This window comes from Catharus ustulatus, chromosome Z (genome assembly GCF_009819885.2).
Source record: "Catharus ustulatus isolate bCatUst1 chromosome Z, bCatUst1.pri.v2, whole genome shotgun sequence".
NCBI classification, from domain to species: Eukaryota; Metazoa; Chordata; class Aves; order Passeriformes; family Turdidae; genus Catharus; species Catharus ustulatus.
Genome location: NC_046262.2, coordinates 48,248,356 through 48,268,589, shown reverse-complemented (window position 1 = coordinate 48,268,589; position 20,234 = coordinate 48,248,356). Strand labels below are relative to the sequence as shown.

The following is a 20,234-nucleotide window of genomic DNA, read 5'->3' as shown; positions in this document are numbered from 1 at the left end:
GAAGCAATGTTACTCTTGGGCCTCATGCCTAAGACAAAATATCAAGATACACCTGACATTTTCACAATATTTGTGTTTTTTGTTTAAAATATGCTACCGTCAATTAATGGAGGCAAGCAAAGAAGTCAATATAGCAAGTCATCAAATCACAGAATGGTTTGAGTTGGAAGGTACCTTAAGATCACACTGGTCTGCATCATGGGCCATATTACTAGATAGAAATGTCAGTAGCTTTTCTTCACCAGTATAAAACTTCAAGACAATAAGGAGAGTTATAGTTTTAAAAATAACATTTTCTTTGGGAACTATCTTTATCTTTATACAACCATTAAAATGAATAATACTTTCACCAGCCAGCTGAATGATGATCCCAGCCTTAAACAATGATTTTCTGTGAATACAGGTCCACAGTTTTTAATCCTTCAGTCACCAAGTAATACACAATGGTGTAGTGAGATTAATCTCAGTACAATTACTTGGCTTTAAAAACCCGGATCAGTATTTGAAAACTGAGTGCGTTACCTCAGCATATAAATTAATCACCCCATATTGTTGCTTAAAAACCTCAGGTGTATTAGTTTGCCATATAACCAACAGGGAAAAAGACATCTGCAGCAGTAAGAAGTAGTTTTCATGCCTCTCCTACACTTCATCTTTGAATTAATTCCTCTCAATTAAAAAAATTTATAGCAAATGAAGACATAACTGTGCAAATTTATCTCTGTTGCTTTTGCACCTCACTCTTGTAATTATACTTTTCTAAATATATTCAAAGCTTTGGGACACACTAGCCTTAAACAGGTGGTAATGCTGGACTCCACCCCGTGACAATTTTGGATTGCTGAGTTAATTGTGGCTCAAACCATGAGTAAGAGATTTTTGCTGACTATATAGTTGGCTGTCAAAGATAAGACACTAAATACCAAGGGGAACAGAAGGGGTGCCAGGTTAGTCTATTCAACATGGGGTCCTTTCTCTGATTTTTCATTTCCATGTCCCTTTTAGACTATTAATGCCCCAAATCATAACTGGTCCACTGCTCCCTCTGTAGAAATCTGTCATACAAATTCTGAAGCAGCAGAGCACTATACAATTCAAAAAAATATCAGCTAGTAAGGAAGTAAAGCTTCCAGGTAAAGAGAGAGGGATGGTATATTTTGATTTATTTTTCAGATTTTTCTGTACAGTCTGCAGATGTTCTGTGGCCCCTGCAATACTCTTTCAATTTTTTTAAGGAAGGAGTAGAGACATTCAGATCAAAAGTTCTGGAAATGTCGAAGGTAAACCTAATTTTTTTTTTTCCTTACTTTTCTTTATGCCTGAAAGAGAATTCCCAATGAGGACCACCTTAATACCATTCTCCACAGAAAATTTTCCAATACTAAGAGCTCCCAAACTAGAATGAGGTGTCTGATAGGCAGAACTGGTTTATCTCACGCAGGGAAGTTATTAATTCCCCTTTGTAGATAACCACATCATAGTCATTATCCATGCCTGTAGGTTTGGCTTCATTCTTTTAGACATCCTGCCAGACTTACTGCCAAGCTGGAATGGCAGTGACCTCAGAACTGATTAATCTGGTTATCAAGCATCAGTCTCTGCAGAAGAGAAGCTCTGAAGAGGATCAATATTGAAATGATCCAGCCACCATTTTTTATTAAGTCTATATAAGAGGAATTTCACAATCCTTTAATGTCATTCTTACTTCTAACACCTGATGATGGGAGCTAATTAGTTCAGTTATTATTCATACACATAAAGATTTTGAATTTCATTGAGTTGATCATTATAGCATTTTGTTTCAATTAAAGTGAAGATCCTAGCCCAAAAAAACACTGGGACCAATACTGAACTTCAAAGTCAGTAGAACTGCTAGTGATTTTTATTGAAGCTTCATGAAGTACTGCTGAGTATGCAAGTACTGCTACATGGAGTACTAATGGGCAAGCTAATAAAGGTTTGATTTTCATATCACCAGTGTTTTAGATGAGAGAGCTGGTCCTATACACTGCATTCAGTAAAAGTGTTATTAGATACAAATCCTGAATACAAGAATTACATACTGTGCATAAGTTTACCTGTGGAGCTATGTATATACTTAAGTAGATTAACACTTGAACCTTTGCAAACTTTCAAAAAATAAACCCACTCACATTACTCTATTGTATTCATTCCTTTGATTATAGCACTTTGGGAGAATTTAAATAATGAGTAGAAGAAAGCAGTATTTTATGCACCCTTCAAAGCCAAGAAAGAACCTATTGGGGCTTTTTCTAGTTAATGATCTATTGGTAATCCTTGAACTAGTAAATGTTACACTCCAACAATAAGTTGTTGGTCTTTCAATGCAGTTAAAAGGCATTTTTAGTCTTAAGCATAAAGACTGAATTTTTTTCATTATTGGGTTAGAAATTGATTTATTGGACTTATTTCATTGGCCTTTACAAGGGGTCTTCCATAATTAGTGATAGGGATCTTTTTAACTCCAATTGTAACTTGTGAATTCCAGAAATAATAGTTACCATGGCACTCATGTTCTTTTAGCAGCTTAATTCTCTCCCATATTTAGGACTTCTGTGTCTTTTCATATGATCACATACTCAAAAAGACTGAGTTATATTAAGAGGAGAATGTTTGCTATCACCCAACCTTCTCTTCTACTGAAGTGACAGTCACTGTGATCTTAGAGCAGAGATATGTGTTATATTAAAATACAGGTCAATCACTTTTTAACCTCTCTTTATGACATAGACTGTGCAGTAGAAAGAAAATAGGAGAGTTTTCCAGACCTTTTTTCCCCAAAATACTTCTCCATTTGAGGCTGTAGACTTTTAACAGAAATATTAAAGTTGGTGTATGTATGTAGTAGGTATGAATGGAAATACCTGCATGTCCCCTTGGATCACACACACCTTGGTGCTTGCAAGTACCTGTGTGTGTGTGAAAGAGTAAGTGCATGAAGACCATGAGAGAACAAGTGTGAATGCATAAAACCAGCTTACCTAAAGATTTCATCAACAAGTATTACATTTTCTGTCCAAAATATTTCATGCTGCGTTACCCTGTACTACTTTTCCTGCAACATGTGTGCATAGATACTGGAGATTGTTTGAAACTGAGAAAATATGGATTGGAGTCCAAAATTCCCTGTAGCCACTTGGTGACCCAGGTTGGAAGAAAAAAGATAGAGGAAACAGAATCTGTGCCACAGTCCTCCACTTTAAAGTCTACAGATATGGTCATCTTTATTTTGGCTAAAACTTACCTCGCTCAATCAAGGTATTTTGGTGTTTAAAATGAGCAGTCCATATGAGTGTAAGGATCTGATTCAATGCACATAAAATGAAGCTGGAACAAGAGCTTCTGGTAGAGGCTGGAACAAAAGGAGCAATTAATAGTTTTACATGTATGGAGCTATAAATGTACAGTGTGAGAGTTTTCTTCCAAGAGAGTGCTGGAATACAAAAAGCAGAATACAAAATTCATTAGTTGGGTTATTAAAAAAAAAATATCCCAGCATCACTGGCATGTCAGGAGAAGTTATTTCCAACATTCAGATGTTATAAACAGATACTGCTCATTTAAAGGGATTGCACTGAGGCTGACTTCTTTCAGGTCTAATCTTGTATTATATCTACTGAAAATAAGAATGAAGGGAGGTGGTGGAGGGTGTGTGACTAAATTCAGGGAAGACAGTACCATTTTAGCTTAGTTTATTAACAAAATAGTGAGCTTGGGACCATGAGGAAGAAGATGGGGAGATGAAAGAAAGGAAGATAAACCACATGAAAAAGATGACAAGCCATAAGGATTGTACATGAGGCAAGGGGAAGAATGGTATGCCAGGGAGGAGCTGCCATAAATACATGGTGCAGAGGAGTGATGAAAGCTATGTTTTTCATACTTCAAGGGGTCTTGCATGCCCCAGAATTCCCATCCTATTAAAAAAGGGGAAGTGAAATGGATAATTGTTCTTTAAGGGATATTTGGTGTTCCTGGAATTATTCATGACGAACAGATACAAGGGAAATTCAGAAGAACTGATGGTTAACTCTGCATTGCTGGTGTTGTAATTGTCCTACCTGTGCAGCATGGCCAGTACACCACTCCATGGCAATTATAGAGACTGGGGGGAAGCATTGGGATTGATTCCTGCAATCTCCCATCAAATGACAGATGAGAGCTTGTGGTTAAGCCGTGGTTAAACCATGATTAATCCATGGCAGCTTGAAAGGACATTGGAGTCCATATAGCACAAGTTATTTTTAAAAATCCATTAATCAGAGGTGATAAAGCTGCTTTTAATTTAACTGAATTATTCTGCTAAATACAAATTAAAATTTACAAATACAATTATGCTTTTATTTGACATCAGGCAAAAAAATTAACACTGATTTGCATAACTACCTTACACCTTTTACAGTATTTTTTAATTAGCCACCTGCTCTTGTTATGAATAACATCTATTTATGACTCTGTAGCTGAGCAGTTTTGGGAAGTAATGGTAGTGTGCAAAGCACATCATTTAGTCTGACCTCCTCTGATCCCCATCAGTCCGCATATAAAAAATTAGTATGCTGATATAAGAACCTGCTGAAGCCCTCAAAAGTTACAAAAACCCCACCACACACTCAAAAAACTTACACTACCTATTGTAAACACTTTTTTCTATATATTTAAATAATAATTTAAAATCCAATTTAGACATACTATAGTAATAAATCAAAACTCTTGATATGCTTCTAGACTAAAGTTCAGGAGAATTTATCCTGGATTTATTTGCAAACTTTCTTCCTAAGTTCATTGACAGAGTAGAAAGCACTACATACTTTGTTTACTGTAAAAACTACAGTTTAGCTGTATTTTCTTAACTTAATGGCTCCCACTACATTTTGAAAGTTAAAGCAAAATAATCTAAACTGCTTATACCAAAATTCTCATTTGTATTGATCACCTTTTGAAGAAGGAAAGCGATTTTAGGAGGTTTTTCTTAGAAACCTGTGAAGAGTTAGAGAGGAGAGGAGAGGAGAGGAGAGGAGAGGAGAGGAGAGGAGAGGAGAGGAGAGGAGAGGAGAGGAGAGGAGAGGAGAGGAGAGGAGAGGAGAGGAGAGGAGAGGAGAGGAGAGGAGAGGAGAGGAGAGGAGAGGAGAGGAGAGGAGAGGAGAGGAGAGGAGAGGAGAGGAGAGGAGAGGAGAGGAGAGGAGAGGAGAGGAGAGGAGAGGAGAGGAGAGGAGAGGAGAGGAGAGGAGAGGAGAGGAGAGGAGAGGAGAGGAGAGGAGAGGAGAGGAGAGGAGAGGAGAGGAGAGGAGAGAGTTTTTTGCAATAAAATAAACAAGAATCAAGTCTACCATTTCACAAGAAACAACACTAAAGGTGTAGTTATGTTGACCATTAAGATACTCTGTTCATGCAGACTGCAAAACTTCTGCCATGCTTTATAATGCTTAAAGAGTAACGCAAAAAACGCTATACTCAACATGTTTGTTAAGGGTGACTAAGTTATACAGAATATTGTCAAAAATTATGTAAATTTGGTTGGAATTGAAAGACATGCAAAAATATTAAAAATTTATGCCTTCTCTAATTAGAAGGCTAATTATATTGTGGGAGGCTAATTATATTATATTATATTTCTCGGTTACTGGAGTAGTACTGGAGAACTTGATACATGCCAGAACACATCTTGGCCCATGTTTGATGTGCAGGCAAAGATATTTCAAAACTGACAAATGTCCAGATGTCTTAATACAGATGTTCAGTGTGCAAAGGTGTGTGGGGTGAAGAACTAGCCACTCACAGGAGTTTAAAGATTGGATTTAAGAGCTTTTTTAATAATTTCAAGACGGTTGCATTCTTCCTTCTACAGCAAATACACTCTTCTTATTTTTATTTGTTGTTTTGAAAGAAAATTACCTTTGGTAGTAAAGCATGTAGAATAATTGCACAGCTAATTCATTGTGTTTTTCGTTTGTGCTTACACTGATCAACTCCTCTTAGAGTTCCACCTTCTTATTTTTAATGTTTCTAACTAAGATTATCCTTCCTACAGCTGTAGAATTGAATGAATGATTAAAAGAACTAAACAAAAATTGCATACATATTGGTGTATTTTAAGCTCACAGCTGAAAATCAAGAGCTGAAAATAATCCAACTTTGATTACTTGTGCTGTGTTTCTTCTGCTCAGCCTGTTTACTGGTGCAAAATGAAGCAGTGTAGCTGCTACAATTAGCAGCTAGCCCTGGTAAATGTGAAAACTTCCCACAGTGTTCCCAAAAATTCTTTAGACACCAAGTGCCTCAGTAGAGGGCGCCATATTGTGGCTTTTAATCAGAGTAACTTACAGATTCTGTTTTCGGTAAGTTCGGTGAGTTTAATAAAAGGGATGATTCCTGCAATGTCCTGCCAAAGCAAAGAGGACATCCTCCTCTCCCCCCGCTCCAGTTTGTATCTCTGGAAAGTAAGTCATTACATAGATGTATTTTATTGCTTAAAAGCTCTGGGACTTATTGTGAAATGACATAGAACATGCTGTCCAAAAGAACAATTAGTGACATTTCTATGGCTCAGTTCTCCTCTTTTCTCGTCTTCCTATGCCTCCAGGAGGCTTCTGTGCTGCAGGACGTTCATTTCTACATCAGGGCATGGGTGAAGTTAAAGCCTCAGTGACAGCACAAAGTCTCACTGGCATCAGGAAGGGGCATTCACTAGGATGGTGAGAATGGGCCTCAAATGGTTTACCCCCATTTGTTTAGCCTGCTTAGGCCAGGCATAAATGGTAGTCAACACAGGAATTGTTTTGCCCTGACTGAGCTACTCTAATATAACATGCTTCTCATTTGGAGTCCTTCAGCACAGCTCCAGCTGTGGTTTGGTTTTTTGTTTTGGTTTTGGCTTTGTTTTTTGCTGGGGGTTTTTTGGGGCTTTTTGTTTAATTCTTTTCTTTTTTACACACACAGAGCACAAAATGTCGATTTCATCTTTATATCCCCCACTCTTTTGTGTACTTAATGCTGGACTCCTGTAAGATCTCTGTTCTTACTTGCAAGGACTTAAACAAAAAAAGTCAATTAACTATATCTCATCTATTCTTGATTTGAAGAGGAAAGTAACATATCACCAGCATCCTCCATATGTCTTATCCAACTTTAGGAGCTGGAGGACAGCAACTCTTCTTGAAAGGAACTGAGATCTTTTATCCACCAAGTAACACAAAGGCAAAAACACCATCATAGCACACTAAATATGACTAAGTCTGGCTTACAGTGACTAAGAACCTCAGTGTCACTGAATTTCTCTAATGCCTTTAGCATTCTCAGAAAAATACATTATGAGAGTGCCAGTTGCCACAGTCCATTTTTAAGGAAAAATATCCACTTTGCCTGCTTTGATACCTCCTGCTTGAGAGAAACACTTCTCACAGAGGTTCCAGGCTGCTGCCTGCATTCTTTGGGTCACATCCTGTAGGGGGCTACACCTACAGAATCAGCATTCCCATGAATTAATCTCTTTCAGGCTGGTCCCTTTCCAAACCAGTTGCTTTTCAAGTTTATCTTTCCATATAAAAACATTGAATATTTAATGGCCTTCTGGTAAACTGTTTCCCTCATGTTTGTGCAAAAGACTCACCAGCAAGGACATTACCGGGAAAAAAAAGGACAAAAAGGATGTGTCTGGGCAAACTGAGCAGCAGCTGTACTGAGTTTACGAAGATATTTCTCCCTCAGAGATACAAAAAAAAAAAAAAAAAAAGGATATTGCAAAATACAGGTTCACTTGTCTCATGATATTAAAATAGATAATTGAAGTATTTGAGCAAATCTAAACCTGAAGAATCCATTCATGCAAACAGATGAGCTCTGAGTTGGTATGACCTCACCTCCCCCTTCCTCCCCAGCTCCATTTCATTTGGAAGATCTTTATCACAGCAACTACATACAATCATATTTTCTTGACCTCCAGCACAGATTAATCTCTGGCTCACAGTAAGTCAGGCCTATCTTAAAACTCATGAAAGACTAAAAAGAAAATGTTGCAGCTGGTCACTTAATCCTAAATACAAGTCAAATGTGACTACTTTAACAATTAGCGTAGGAGCAAAAGAATATAGCAAACACTTTGAAAGGTTTTTGTTGTAACAGGATAAAAATTGCAGTTGTAGGTGAATCATATGCAACAGCTAACTTAAAAGAGCATTAGAAAGGCATGAGAATTAAATGGCAGTGGAAATATTGGTCTGGTACATTATGACATACACCTACTGCAGAGCTGTGATTTCCTTTCACTCAGAACACAGAGAAGGGAAGGATACTGTTAACTGGCCATTAACAAGTACACGAAGAATGGAAGTCATGGCTAGTGATTTTGGGCAAAAAGGCAAAATTATTATTTTGGTATACTAGCTACTTCAGTGAACAGCAAAAGCATTACTTTTATGGCCATTCAAGTAGCAGAGTAGAGAGATGCAATATACCAACATCTTTACGTGGGAGAAGTCCACTGCTTTTTTTAAAAGCAGGATTTTAGTGATGCCGTATCTTTTAAAGTGACTGCAGCAGCAGAATTCACTGTGGAAGGAAAACAAGAGAACAGATCCCAGTTTGCATCCTTGGGATACATTCTTAGGCTGAATTTCAGCATGTGGTCTCTTATCCATGGTTCATGAAGCTGGCTGCTTGTGAGTGCCTGTATTTTCAGCTATAGGACATGGTAAGTGTACAACAATTTGATTCAGCTTTATCCTCTTATTGTGGGCTAAGTCCACAGAGGACACATCCTACTTACTGTCTGTAAGCTCAGACTGGCTGGCAGTCAGCACTACTCAGATGCCTAACCGGAGTTTTGGAGGCACAAATGACAGGATCAGTCTCTGGCTTAAAGCACTGGAGGGCCATGATGCATGGTGTACGTAGACAGGTATTTTGAGCTTCAGTGCTGTGTTGTAGTGTCAGCAGGGCAGATTATTCTAGAGGGCCACACCAACATTTGTGGGCTCAGATATACTCTTTATGTTATAGCTCTGATTTTCTTTATCTCTGTGATTCCTAAAGTATGACAGTAAATGGAAACCTCTGTCAACCTGAGATCTGCTTTCATAGACACAAGTTGTTCCCTTTTTTTCATGACACTTTCTCCCCTCACCTCTTCTGGAAAAAGTAGAGGGAACTCTGGTAATTCACTGTTTTGATGACCAGGTTAAACTCTGTGTGGGAAGTTCCAAGAAATATTGGATCTAAGAAACACTACAACATATGTTCCTTCCTAAGACCACAATGTTTATTCCTAAGTAAGGAAGACTTAAAAGTTTTTTTCTGAGCAAAGGTGCTTGGAAAATAAACAATGAGTCAGATCATTAAAAAAGAACTGTTTCTAGCAAATAGAATAATGATGCAGGAAATATGTATCAGTGGAAATATAAATACGCCTTCCCATTACTTCCAATCAGTGACAAATAGTCAGTATTCAGAAGAAAGATACAGAAGCATAATGATATATCATCCTAACAAGTCCAGGAGCAGGGAGCCTGCAAAACCTAAGTATGACAGAAGTAAAAAACATGACATATTTGACAAAAGGGTCATTATCTACTGGACACTTTTTAGAACTTGGCCTACATGATCCTGTGATTATAATGAACTCATTTTCAGACATATAGCAAGAGGTTCCTGAGAATACCCAGTTTACAGAAAGATACCTGATAACTATTTAATAAACTCTTTGCTGTTCTCCACTTCATCTTCTTTTACAGAGACTGGGCTCTAGAGGGCAAAGAAGGGAGGGAAGAGGAGCACAGGCAGAGCCCCCACAACCCTCTGGATTCTCATATCCAGTTCTGAGTGTATGAAATCGCAGCAAGGTAAAACCAATCTTCCCTTACTTGTAGGTCCCTCAAAGGTTTGTCTACCCTGGAGAGAAAATGATGAAGCCATTATCTGAAAATGTGAAGCTTTCTGTTATGATTTTTCTGCTCAACCCTGTTGCCTCCACCAAGGTGAGCGGAGGTGGATACCAGGTGATGCTCTGCTCTTACAGTGCTCTTAGCTGGTATCATAGAATACTTCGGATTGAAAGAGGCCTTCAAAAGCCTTCTAGTCCAAGGCCCTCCAATTAGCAGGAATATCCTTAAGTGGATCAGGTTGTTCAGAGCCTGGTTTGACCTGATCTTGAGAGTTTCCAGGGATACGGCACTTACCACCTCTCTAGGCAACATGTGCCAGTGTATCACCGCCCTCACTGCAGAAAAGTTCTTCCTTTTAATGGTTCAAATTAACTCTCTTTTAGTTAAAAACATTTTCCCTTGTCCCAGTTCTACAGGCCCTGCTGAAACATTTGTTCCCATCTGTCTTAAAGGCCCCCTAAAAATGCTGGAAGCCCACAATAAGGTCTCCCCTGCATTCTGATTTCTGCAGGCTGAACAATCCCTATTCCCCCAGCTTTTCCTCACAGGGAAGATGCTCTATCCTTTCAGTCATCTTTGTGGCCCTCCTCTGGACCTGCTCCAACAGGATGAGGCAGCTCTCATTTAGGGTGGGGAATGAGCACTTCCAGGCATAAAATTTTATGAAGATCTGAAGCCTGTCCCTCTTATACTTAAAGGACAGAGTTAAATAAACCCTTTTGCTGTTATTTACAATTGCAATCACTGTAGAAGTTGTAAGAGAAAATCCCAGTCCATGGGGGAAAAAAATTATCATGACAGCATTTCACTGTATTTTATTGTGTTTTATTTACCTATAAGTAATTAAGTAGTTACAATTTAAATTACAGAACCTGTTGCCATAGAAAATGGGGAATTTAATATGTCCACATTTGTTATTATGATGTAGAGTTATGACACCAAGCTGAAAGTCTCACGTTGAATAGTTAGCTCTAATTAAAGCGTAGTGTGTTGCCTTTACATGTGCTTATTTTTCATCTTCTGTTTGATTGCTAGATTTTAGACCATTCCAAAGAGATTCAAGTGTTATTCCATCATCTTCCTACTTTGTAGGCAAACAGCTATGTTCACCTTATTATGCATTAATATCATATCACCATTAAGGACTCACAGAATCCTTAACATTAATAAAGACAATTATCTTTTCCCAAAATTCATAAACTTAAAAAAATATTATTATTAGAACTTCATTGTACCTGAAGAGGAAATAGCTTAGGTTTTTTTAAAGTTGTTTTATTGCCTCTGGGGTTTGTCTAACAGGTTAATGAGTCACAAAAGGCTTTTATCTCCAAAATCCATTTTTTTGTCTAAATCAGAGTGTATGCCAGACCCTCTGTGACAAGGATTTTATGAAGCTAAGAGCAGTATTGTGCCTGACAGGTTTTTTAGTTTATTACAAGTAAGGTGAAGATACCTCATGGTACATGTGTTTTAAGGAGCCAGCTTTGCTTCACTGAACATGTTCTGCTTTGGAGGCAAATTCCATTCGCTGATTCTAAAACAGTTTGTACCAGGGTGTTAAAGAGAACATGAAAAAAAAAAAAAAGAATGTGCACCTGTATAAGGAGGCAAAGAAGAGTGGAATCATTGATAAAACATCATCCAGGAGAGCACAGGGGTCTTTACAATAAAACACTCAAGTAGGAAGTAAGCACACCTGTGGACATCCTACATTCTATAAAGGTGACTCTACACACTCTGAAAGAAGAGAAGGTCTTGCCCCCTGCTCAAACCAGTTTCCTGATCACTGAGCAGGGCTCTCCCGCAGGTTGCAGGAGGTGTTCAAAATACGTTTGGATACTTTGGTAAAATATGCAGGATGATGTCTGAAATTACTATGTGGAAATGATCACTAAGCTTAAGCGACTCTACTAGGGAATTTACTATTCCTACATGAGTTTGTACAGTAACCAGCAGAACTGGAAGAAGAACAGGGCCAAAGAGAATGGCAAGGAATTATACAGATGGAAAGATACAAGTATTTGCAAAAGAGAAAATGAACCTGGCTTTTCAAACCAAATCCCAATTATCAAAGTATTTGGGTCTTGCAGGTCTCAGTATTGGTCTTAATTTTCTCTCCTTCTCACTGTCTTGACCACACCTACTCAAGTGTTGGTGATAAGCCATTTTCCTCATGCACAATTTTCACCATATTTTAACTCTTGAACCACTGCAACATCACAGATTCCAAAAAGTAAACCAAAATGTAATACCAACTTTAAATTCAATTCTTTATTTCATCTCTCCTAATTTTCTTCCTACTCTGTCTCATTTCCCCATTTCTCAGCCTCTTCACGTGCTTTTAGATGCTGTACACTAAACATGGGAAGTCTTTCTTGTAAGTATCCCCAAATCTCTCCATTGTTAATAGTGTTTTAAAAGACAACTACTGAGAAAACTGAAGTGATATCAAAGAGTGTTTAGGAGCAGCTTGTATTTTGTTTGAAAATGAATTGCATAAATATTAGCACTTCCACAGCTCCCAAAGTGCAGAATATGTGTTATTCTTACCAACTAACTTAGAAATCCAGAATTACTGGCTTATTTGAAAGCCTATATTAATGCAGTTATTAATCATCTTTATATTTCTTAATCCTTTGAAAGAGATAAGTGTCTGTGTAAACCCATGAAATTTTAAGAGAAAGAAGAAGAATCAGAAGTGCACTGCTAATTTATCTTCAACAAGAGGAAAAAGCATGTTTTAAAAGTGAGTAGCATTTCAAATTTATTTCTCTCTAAAAAATAAATACTATGTTTTGAACGGTCTATTTAAAGAAGTCGTTCATGCTTTTGCCCTGAATTACGATGTAAGAAACTGGAAAATTTTAACATTTTAAAGCATGGAAGGGATTCTTCCCAACTATACAGATGCTGTCCAATATGGCAATTCTGATATGAGTTGTAGCTCTAGTAATTATTTATTTCAGGGCTTTGCAAGCATCGTTCTGTTAAGAAGAAACCGTATTTACTAAAAGAGAGTATTGAAAATTTGAATGCTGAAATCAGAACTAATAGCACTGTGGATCCTTTACTGAGATAAAAGAGAAGTAGGTTTTTTGTTGCTAAACACTAGCAAAATTGAGGATGAGAGCAATATCTCCTTTGACATGAAAATTTCAGGTATTAATTTAATCTTTCATCTACCATGGGTACAAAATACCTTGAGAGTCCTGCTGAAATTTAATGGACAGCATCATTTTGGGTAAGCAGAATCTTGTAATTTCTGGTGTAAAGATAACAAACTGCTGATCTGTGTAAGGGGAGTGCTTTCCAGAGTTTTTTGGCTTTGGGTTTTTTAGTAGTTCTATGACATTTTGTTCAGGACACCATTTTCTGACCATAGGGATCCTGGGTTTTAGGTGATGTGATACTGCCAGAATAACAAAATTGTACTGTACTGTCTTTTCCAGCACATTTTTGCAAGACTTAAATCATTAAATTCAGGATCCAGAATATAAAAGAGAAAACAAATTTTTGTAAGAAGGGAGGTATATGTGGTCATACAAATGATAGGAAGGATTATTTTATTGCTCTTTCTTTGAAAAACCATGATACAGGATATGATAACTGCAATGACCAAGCAAGGCCTGTCTCCTATAACCAGGCTATTTCATAATGTGGTGAAAAATATGTCAAAATACATAATTTGTGCCATACCCTAGATTTTGTGTAGTCTTTTATTGTAGCAATTTCCACAAAATTATTGCAGTAATTAGTTCTACATTTGCATATCCACTGTAAGTACATTGATTCTCTTTTTAGGTAATTTCTGCTTGTACATGATAAAAAAAATAGAACAGGGGAATCTGTTTTGCTTTTTTATATGACTGGATATAACAACTGTTCCAAGTGTTTTCCCAAGGACTAAAAAATCTTTTGTTCAGGAGAAAAAAAATCTATCCTTTCCCTGAAAGGCATTAATCTCTTTGTTCCTTAATTTAAAGTAGAAAGGAAAACAGCAAAAACTTTAAATAAAGCTGCATCTAGATATTCAAAATGTTCATTTTTTTTAATATAGCCTAAGAGAGTTATTCCCCTCAAACTGCAACATTCTTTATTCCAGTTGCTGCTGGACACCTGATTTACACCTTAATTGTTTTCTCAGTTAAGCGTTTTGCATTTCTTTCCCTTATAGGCTATAAATAATTGGTAGATTCTTTTCCAAGGGGAGAAGTTTTATTCACACTCATGCAGAACTGCCAGTACATGAAACACCCAGGTTGTAAAAATAAAAAACTGTCTGCTGTCAAAAACGCCTAGCAGTTAAATGAAAGGCCACTCCATGAAAGCCCTTTAGAATAACTCAGAGTACTCAAAGCTTTCTGAAAGCTACTGAGAGGATGTCTCTCACTGAAGTTCCCAATTCCCCAAAGTTCTCTCCACCACCAAGATACAGGATAGTCTTTACAGGATGTGTTCTCATGACCAGGAAAGGAACTGAACTTCAAGAAGACAATACTTGCAATATTTTTCAAGTGTATATATTTGTCACGTCAAAGGATTGGTCAGAGCAGTGAGTCAGAAAAACTCCTTCTTATTAGGCTTACCTCGATGAAGGAGCGCTGATCCTTGCTGCCTCTGACTTCCTTGGCATCCTCTTTGGCATCCACAGCTCTGATGTCTGCGAGACCTCTCCTTCTTTTAGTGCACTTTCACATCCATCACACATGCCTGCTGTTTCCCCAGACCTTTTCAGGATCTTCAGAGGCTTTACCTCTCTCGTTCCCAGGGAATCTTTCAAGCGGATACCAGCAGAGGGCAAAGCGGGATCAGGAACACCCGAGCTGATCCCGGCTGTGTCCTGTAGCCCGGGGTGTTGTGGGGCTCCACGACTGGTGGTCAGCAGCATACCTGCTCAGTTCTCACTCTGCTTGTCATAACTGAGACTAACTAATCACCAGCCAAAGCCCCCTCTCTTCAGGAAGGATCCCAGATATGAAATTAAAGGCCTGGCAGCATAAACAACAGCTTCATTACCTTGTGACAACCTATATCAGTATTTGTGGGAATCCCCAAAATTTTGTTATAAGAAATTAAGGAGTAATTCACATGTTAGATACTTCAACCCTTTATTTTGAATTCATTAAAAGATACTCTGGTCTAAAAATTTAGAGAGAAAAAAGCATTGCAGTTTCTTCTCTAGAAGCATTGGCTTTATATTGGAGCGACCCTCAAGCCTGGATGCAATCTCCATTTTAACAAGACACTGTCATCCTGTTCATATGGCACATTTAAAATCATGGTAGGGTAGCCAGCTATCACAAGACAACCCTTCCTAATTAAAATTATGATTAGAAGATGCCTTTTCCTTGAAGCTGATGAGAAAAACCTAGCAAATATGCATTTATTCCATAGAAAGTATTCAGTCCCCGAAATGTATTTCAAACCATTCATGCACCTGTTTTTTTAAGAGAAGGTCTCACTTAAGGAAAAGCAAAATTCACCAGCATCTCACTGCTCTTCAGGCATAACACCCATCCAGTGGCTTCACATAAAAGCTGCTTCCCTTCTCTCTTTCTGATCAGCATCTTCCTAAGATTTTACATTTTCCCCTGAGACTCTGTGTTATTCATACTGAAGAAAATTGGTGAGAGACATAAACAATTCATGATCAGCACAGTCAATATAACTCCAGGTATAATTCTGCAAGTGCAGTGTTTCTCAGATGGCAGTGCCATCAGTAACAGCCATTCATAGCAAAGTGAGGACAGAGTGTTCAAGGCCATGAAAACTTCACATCTGCTCTCAAGAGAACCAGTAACTCCCACACCACACTCACATACCCATCACCACTGCTGATTTTCAGTCACAACAAACTTCTACTGACCCAGACATTGGCATATCACCCCTCCAGCCGAGAGAGTGAGTCAGCTTGTTGGTTGAGCATTTATGTTCCAGTGAGATACGATCTTATTGATCTGCAGTGAAGATCCATGAAACATACCTCAGCAGCAATGAGCAACCCAAAGGCAGAAAGGCAATCCTTCATCCAGCAGAGTGTCAGGAAGTGGAGCAGATTGATACCCAGATGTGTGGAAAATGCCAGAGTTTGCAATCACTGCAAGCACATAGGCTGCTATGCCCACAGTCTAGAAAATTATCCACCTGGTGCCGGTGAGGGATACACCCATCCATTTAAGATCTGTGGATGGAAAGTGTTGTGATGTCTAATGTCTGGCTTGAATGCAATTAAAATATGTCCTTGGGGTACCTTGCTGGGTGATTTTTTGAAGAAAGACCTCCTGTGAGCTGGTGACTCCCAGTCAGGGCTGGAGCTGGAGGACACCAACAGAAACAGACTCCAAGAGACCAAAGCAGTAGAAATCTACTTTAGAGATACATGATACTGAAAAGCCTGTCCTTTTCTCTTTTGTCTTAGTCACAGGAAAGCTTTACCAGAGCCACCTTGGGCAACTTGTTCCTCCCTGGCCAGCCAGCCTTGACACTTCAAATTCTTGGAGAAGAAATGCCATACAACAACAGGAGGTTTTAAATCATACGTTCTGCCAATATTGTTATAGCCATCAGGAGGGCTTTTTCCAAAATGCTCCCTTTAACAACAACAGTAACAGTTTTCAATATGTTTTAGGGTGTTAGTGAATATAGGGTCACTACTGTTCAAGCTAATAACATAGAGTACCACTGAAAGTGAAAAATACAGCAGTACAGGTAGGGACTACACCTGCTCTTAACTCATCTTATCTCAAAAAATATATTTAAACTAGGAAGAATGCCATTGTACAGCTGAACTATCATTTTCAATGTCTAGAAACAAAACCGATCTCTATTACGAATTTTATCTTTCAAATTTAATTCCTAGCCATTTAAAAATATACCACTGTGTTTCTGAAAGGAGTCTTATCCTTCAGAAGAATTCCTGCTATCAGACAACATTGGGTTTTAATTTTCTTATTTTTTAATATTATTTTGTTCTCAAGTGAACTTAGGTTTATTATTTTAGCAACAGTGTAGTTTTCAGTACATTTGTGACAAAACAGGCACAAGATTGCTGCAGAGAACACTGAAATCAGCAGGAGTAGGGTGTTAAGATACCTTAAGTTTGTGCAAATTTTTGCTTTAAAAGAGGGAATATAAAAATATACAAAAAGCATATCAGATCTGCACAAAACAACTTTATGAAAAGCTAGTGACTTTCAAAGGGTATTTGTGCACTCATAATTGCATGAAGAGAGTGGAATTAGAAAAATATTTTTTCTATCTTTGCATTATTAAAAATGAGACCTCTAAAATAATTTTTATATATAATTCTATACTATAGAGCTGTATTTGGGATCCAGAAACTACAAATCAAAATGCCAGTCCTAACTTCTCCCCAAGCCTGCTTCCTCATACAAGTTTAGTTAGCATAGCTAACAACAAAATCAGCATGTATTTTTAAGAATCGTACAGAAACATTGAGATCTTTTGACCATGCTATTCACTTGCTGGGATAATACTCCTGGGTGTCTTCATCTCCTTTGCTATAAAAATATGACCTCTGCCTCTGATGCTGCAGACAAGCAAGGCGGACCTGCATATTTTGCACCTTAAAATATTTCTGCTCTTAAACCTGAATAGTAGTAGAAAAGACCCAGAGAATCCATTTTACATATCATCTGTCTCTTCTCCCAATAATGAGAATGTTATCGTTTCCAGCCATCTATAGACAATAAATCAACTTTAATGTTTACAGCAAGCCACAAACCTAAAATTCAGGTCCCTCACTCTTCTATGCCAGAGGACTGTGATGGCTGTCCAGTATACTTTTTTTTTAAACTTGCTCAAACCCTACTGTGTCCAAAGAAGCTCCTTCTGCCCCCACCCATAGCACTGCTGTCAGACATCATCTCTCAGCACTTACCTCACTTAGAATGCCTCTAAACCAAAGTCATAATATGGAAAATAGAGGAGAGGAAGCAAGACATTTCACTTCACAGTCAATCTTTTAGGAAGCAGTAAGACCACTTACCATAGTCGGAACACTTTTCCAAATTAACCTTCTTTGGGAAAATTTCTTAAATTTGTACAGTTTTAGTCACAAAAGGCTATGTTCTGTGTAAAATACATTTCACAGAGCAAGAAAATTCTATGTTCTTATCACACAAATAAGATCAAAAATGTTACTGCACCTAAAAAATCCTTGTCTCTTTAGTCCAATAAACTGTGAGGTCCAAAGCAACAACTATCAAAACCACTGATGAAAACATTTCACTCATTCAAAACCAATCCCAGTTGGTCAAAGTTCTCAACAGAGTTAAGTATCAGCCCTTGAAATGCATTTGCATATTGGTACCAGAACTGGGTACAGAAACCAACTGTCATTTAATCAACTTCCTATCCCATACAAGAAATGTTGCTAAAAAAGTAGATAAATTCCATAGGTAACAAAGACCTAAACAGTGGCACTCCATGCATGCACTCTCTGTGCAAGAATTAAATATCGAACACTCAGAACAGAGAAGGCAAGACACTGGTATTCTTTCATAACTTCGAAAAGTGACTTTATTTTTTCCTTATTGCTTGAAAGCATCAAGAATTACTTAATGAAGTTTTATTGCATTAAACTGAGGGGTAGTTTTGAACTTCATCTTTTCCCTTCCATGACAGTGTCAATTTATCCAAGACACGTGAAACCTTTCTGTATTCATTACTTTCTTTGCCTATTCGGGAACAGCAAATCTATAAACAGCTAATTCCTGTATAATATGTACAAGGTCTCTAGTATCCTGATACTGCATCAATCAAGAAGAGTGATATTTTCAGGCATTTGTGGCTTTGCACTCACTCTACTCCAGCCTGCAGCTGATCTCAGAGGATGAGAGAGCTATTAAATTTCAGAGCTTCCTAGCCATGCTATACTCTAGAGACTTAAGAAAGAGCAATCACAACGTCTGAAATTAACTTTAAAAAAAAACCAAAAACCTCTTACTTCTTTTCGACACATTTAAATAGAACAAGAAACTCACCAAATTCACCTGTTTATTCTTCATTTGGGCAGGTAACACTCTGCAGATGAGGTGCTATGAATCCAGCTGCCTTTGCCTCATTCTAGGAGATGTAGGAGATGTGACAGGTTCAAGTCTATCAGCAGAGTGCAACACTGGTGCATTTCTACAGCAGGGAGGCAGAAAAAGCAGAGGTGGAGGGAGAAAAATCAGCCCTCACAGCAGTTTAAGAGTTCTGGCATGTTGTTATTGCCACAGGTTGCTATGACTGGCGTTTGCTGATCTCCCCTCCTCTGACATCGCTGCCTGTAGAGCTGGGGAGCACAAAGGAAGGCTAATCACTGTGCACCTCAAGCCGTCTCCTGCAGTAAGCCCTGGGGGTTTATCAATACCTGTGGAGCAAATAAGTTTTGCCACCTGGCATCTGGGATAAAATGATCAATTTCCTAATTCTAGTACCAATGTTGGATTCAAAGCCAAGTGATAATTATCTCAGCTTGTTCTTAAAGCAACCTCTGAATGACACTGATCGTGATTATTAAAACTGGTGTGAAAGGCATTGTGGAATATGAGTTCATTTGGTTTATTTATAGGTTAATTTTCCACTGTTTACATTTATACAGAATTCAGGAAGGGATAGGAGTTTTTCCCTGTGGAAAGAGCTTCCTCTTTTCCTAGTTGATATAATTACTTTCTAGATGCATAAATTGGCAAACCTTTCATACTAATGGCAAACTACAATAAAACAGTTGGTGGTTACTTAACAATTAGCTTTATTTATTTATGGCTGTATAAATAAAGGCTTGAATCAGCTTTTCCAGTGTCACAGAGAGATAAAGAAGATGCTGTTTTCCAGCGTGTTGAGGGGCATGAGCTACCAGACAAAGCACCCCTGCAGCCTGAGTTCTGCTTCCAGGCACTGCTTATTGCCCTTAAAAACAACAAACTTTTGAAATAATTTCACCTCTTTGTAGGCAGGTGAAGGAGCAGTGAGAAATTCCGAATCACTGTCAGGGGAAAACAAAATCATTTGTTCAAGCCTGATGGTGCCTATGGACAGGTATCAGAGTATTGAAGAATGTGCTTGCAGAAGTACAAGTACAAAAAAAAATACCCTTAACAGAAACAGTAATAATAATTAGACTTTTTTCCCATATGATGTATATGTCTTTATTTAATTTCACGTTATCAAATATGAAAAAGTTCAGTAACTCAGTAAACCCAGACCCGTGATTTTCTCACCAAAACTTGACAGAGTTCCTTAAATGCCTTCATTTTTATTTTAATTTTCTAGATACCTTTGGAACCTTCTAGATACTAGGAAGTTCTAAGAACCTTGGGTATGGGTTTTGTA

The 20,234-nt window shown here is 37.9% G+C and overlaps 1 protein-coding gene across 3 annotated transcripts in view; it reads right to left on the bottom strand.

The window, feature by feature from the left end:
- TRPM3 (transient receptor potential cation channel subfamily M member 3) overlaps window positions 1-19,127 on the bottom strand; it is a 440,778-nt gene extending 421,651 nt beyond the window's left edge. The window contains exon 1 of one of the 3 annotated variants that reach the window (XM_033084618.2): window positions 18,902-19,127. In XM_033084618.2, coding sequence (XP_032940509.1) covers window positions 18,902-18,925 — 24 coding nt within the window. In that variant the 5' untranslated portion in view covers window positions 18,926-19,127. Of the gene's footprint in view, window positions 1-15,879; window positions 15,962-18,901 lie in introns of those variants that run through there. The other 2 variants (XM_033084619.2, XM_033084616.1) reach the window with 2 other exon arrangements.
- Between the last annotated feature and the right edge of the window lie 1,107 nt (window positions 19,128-20,234).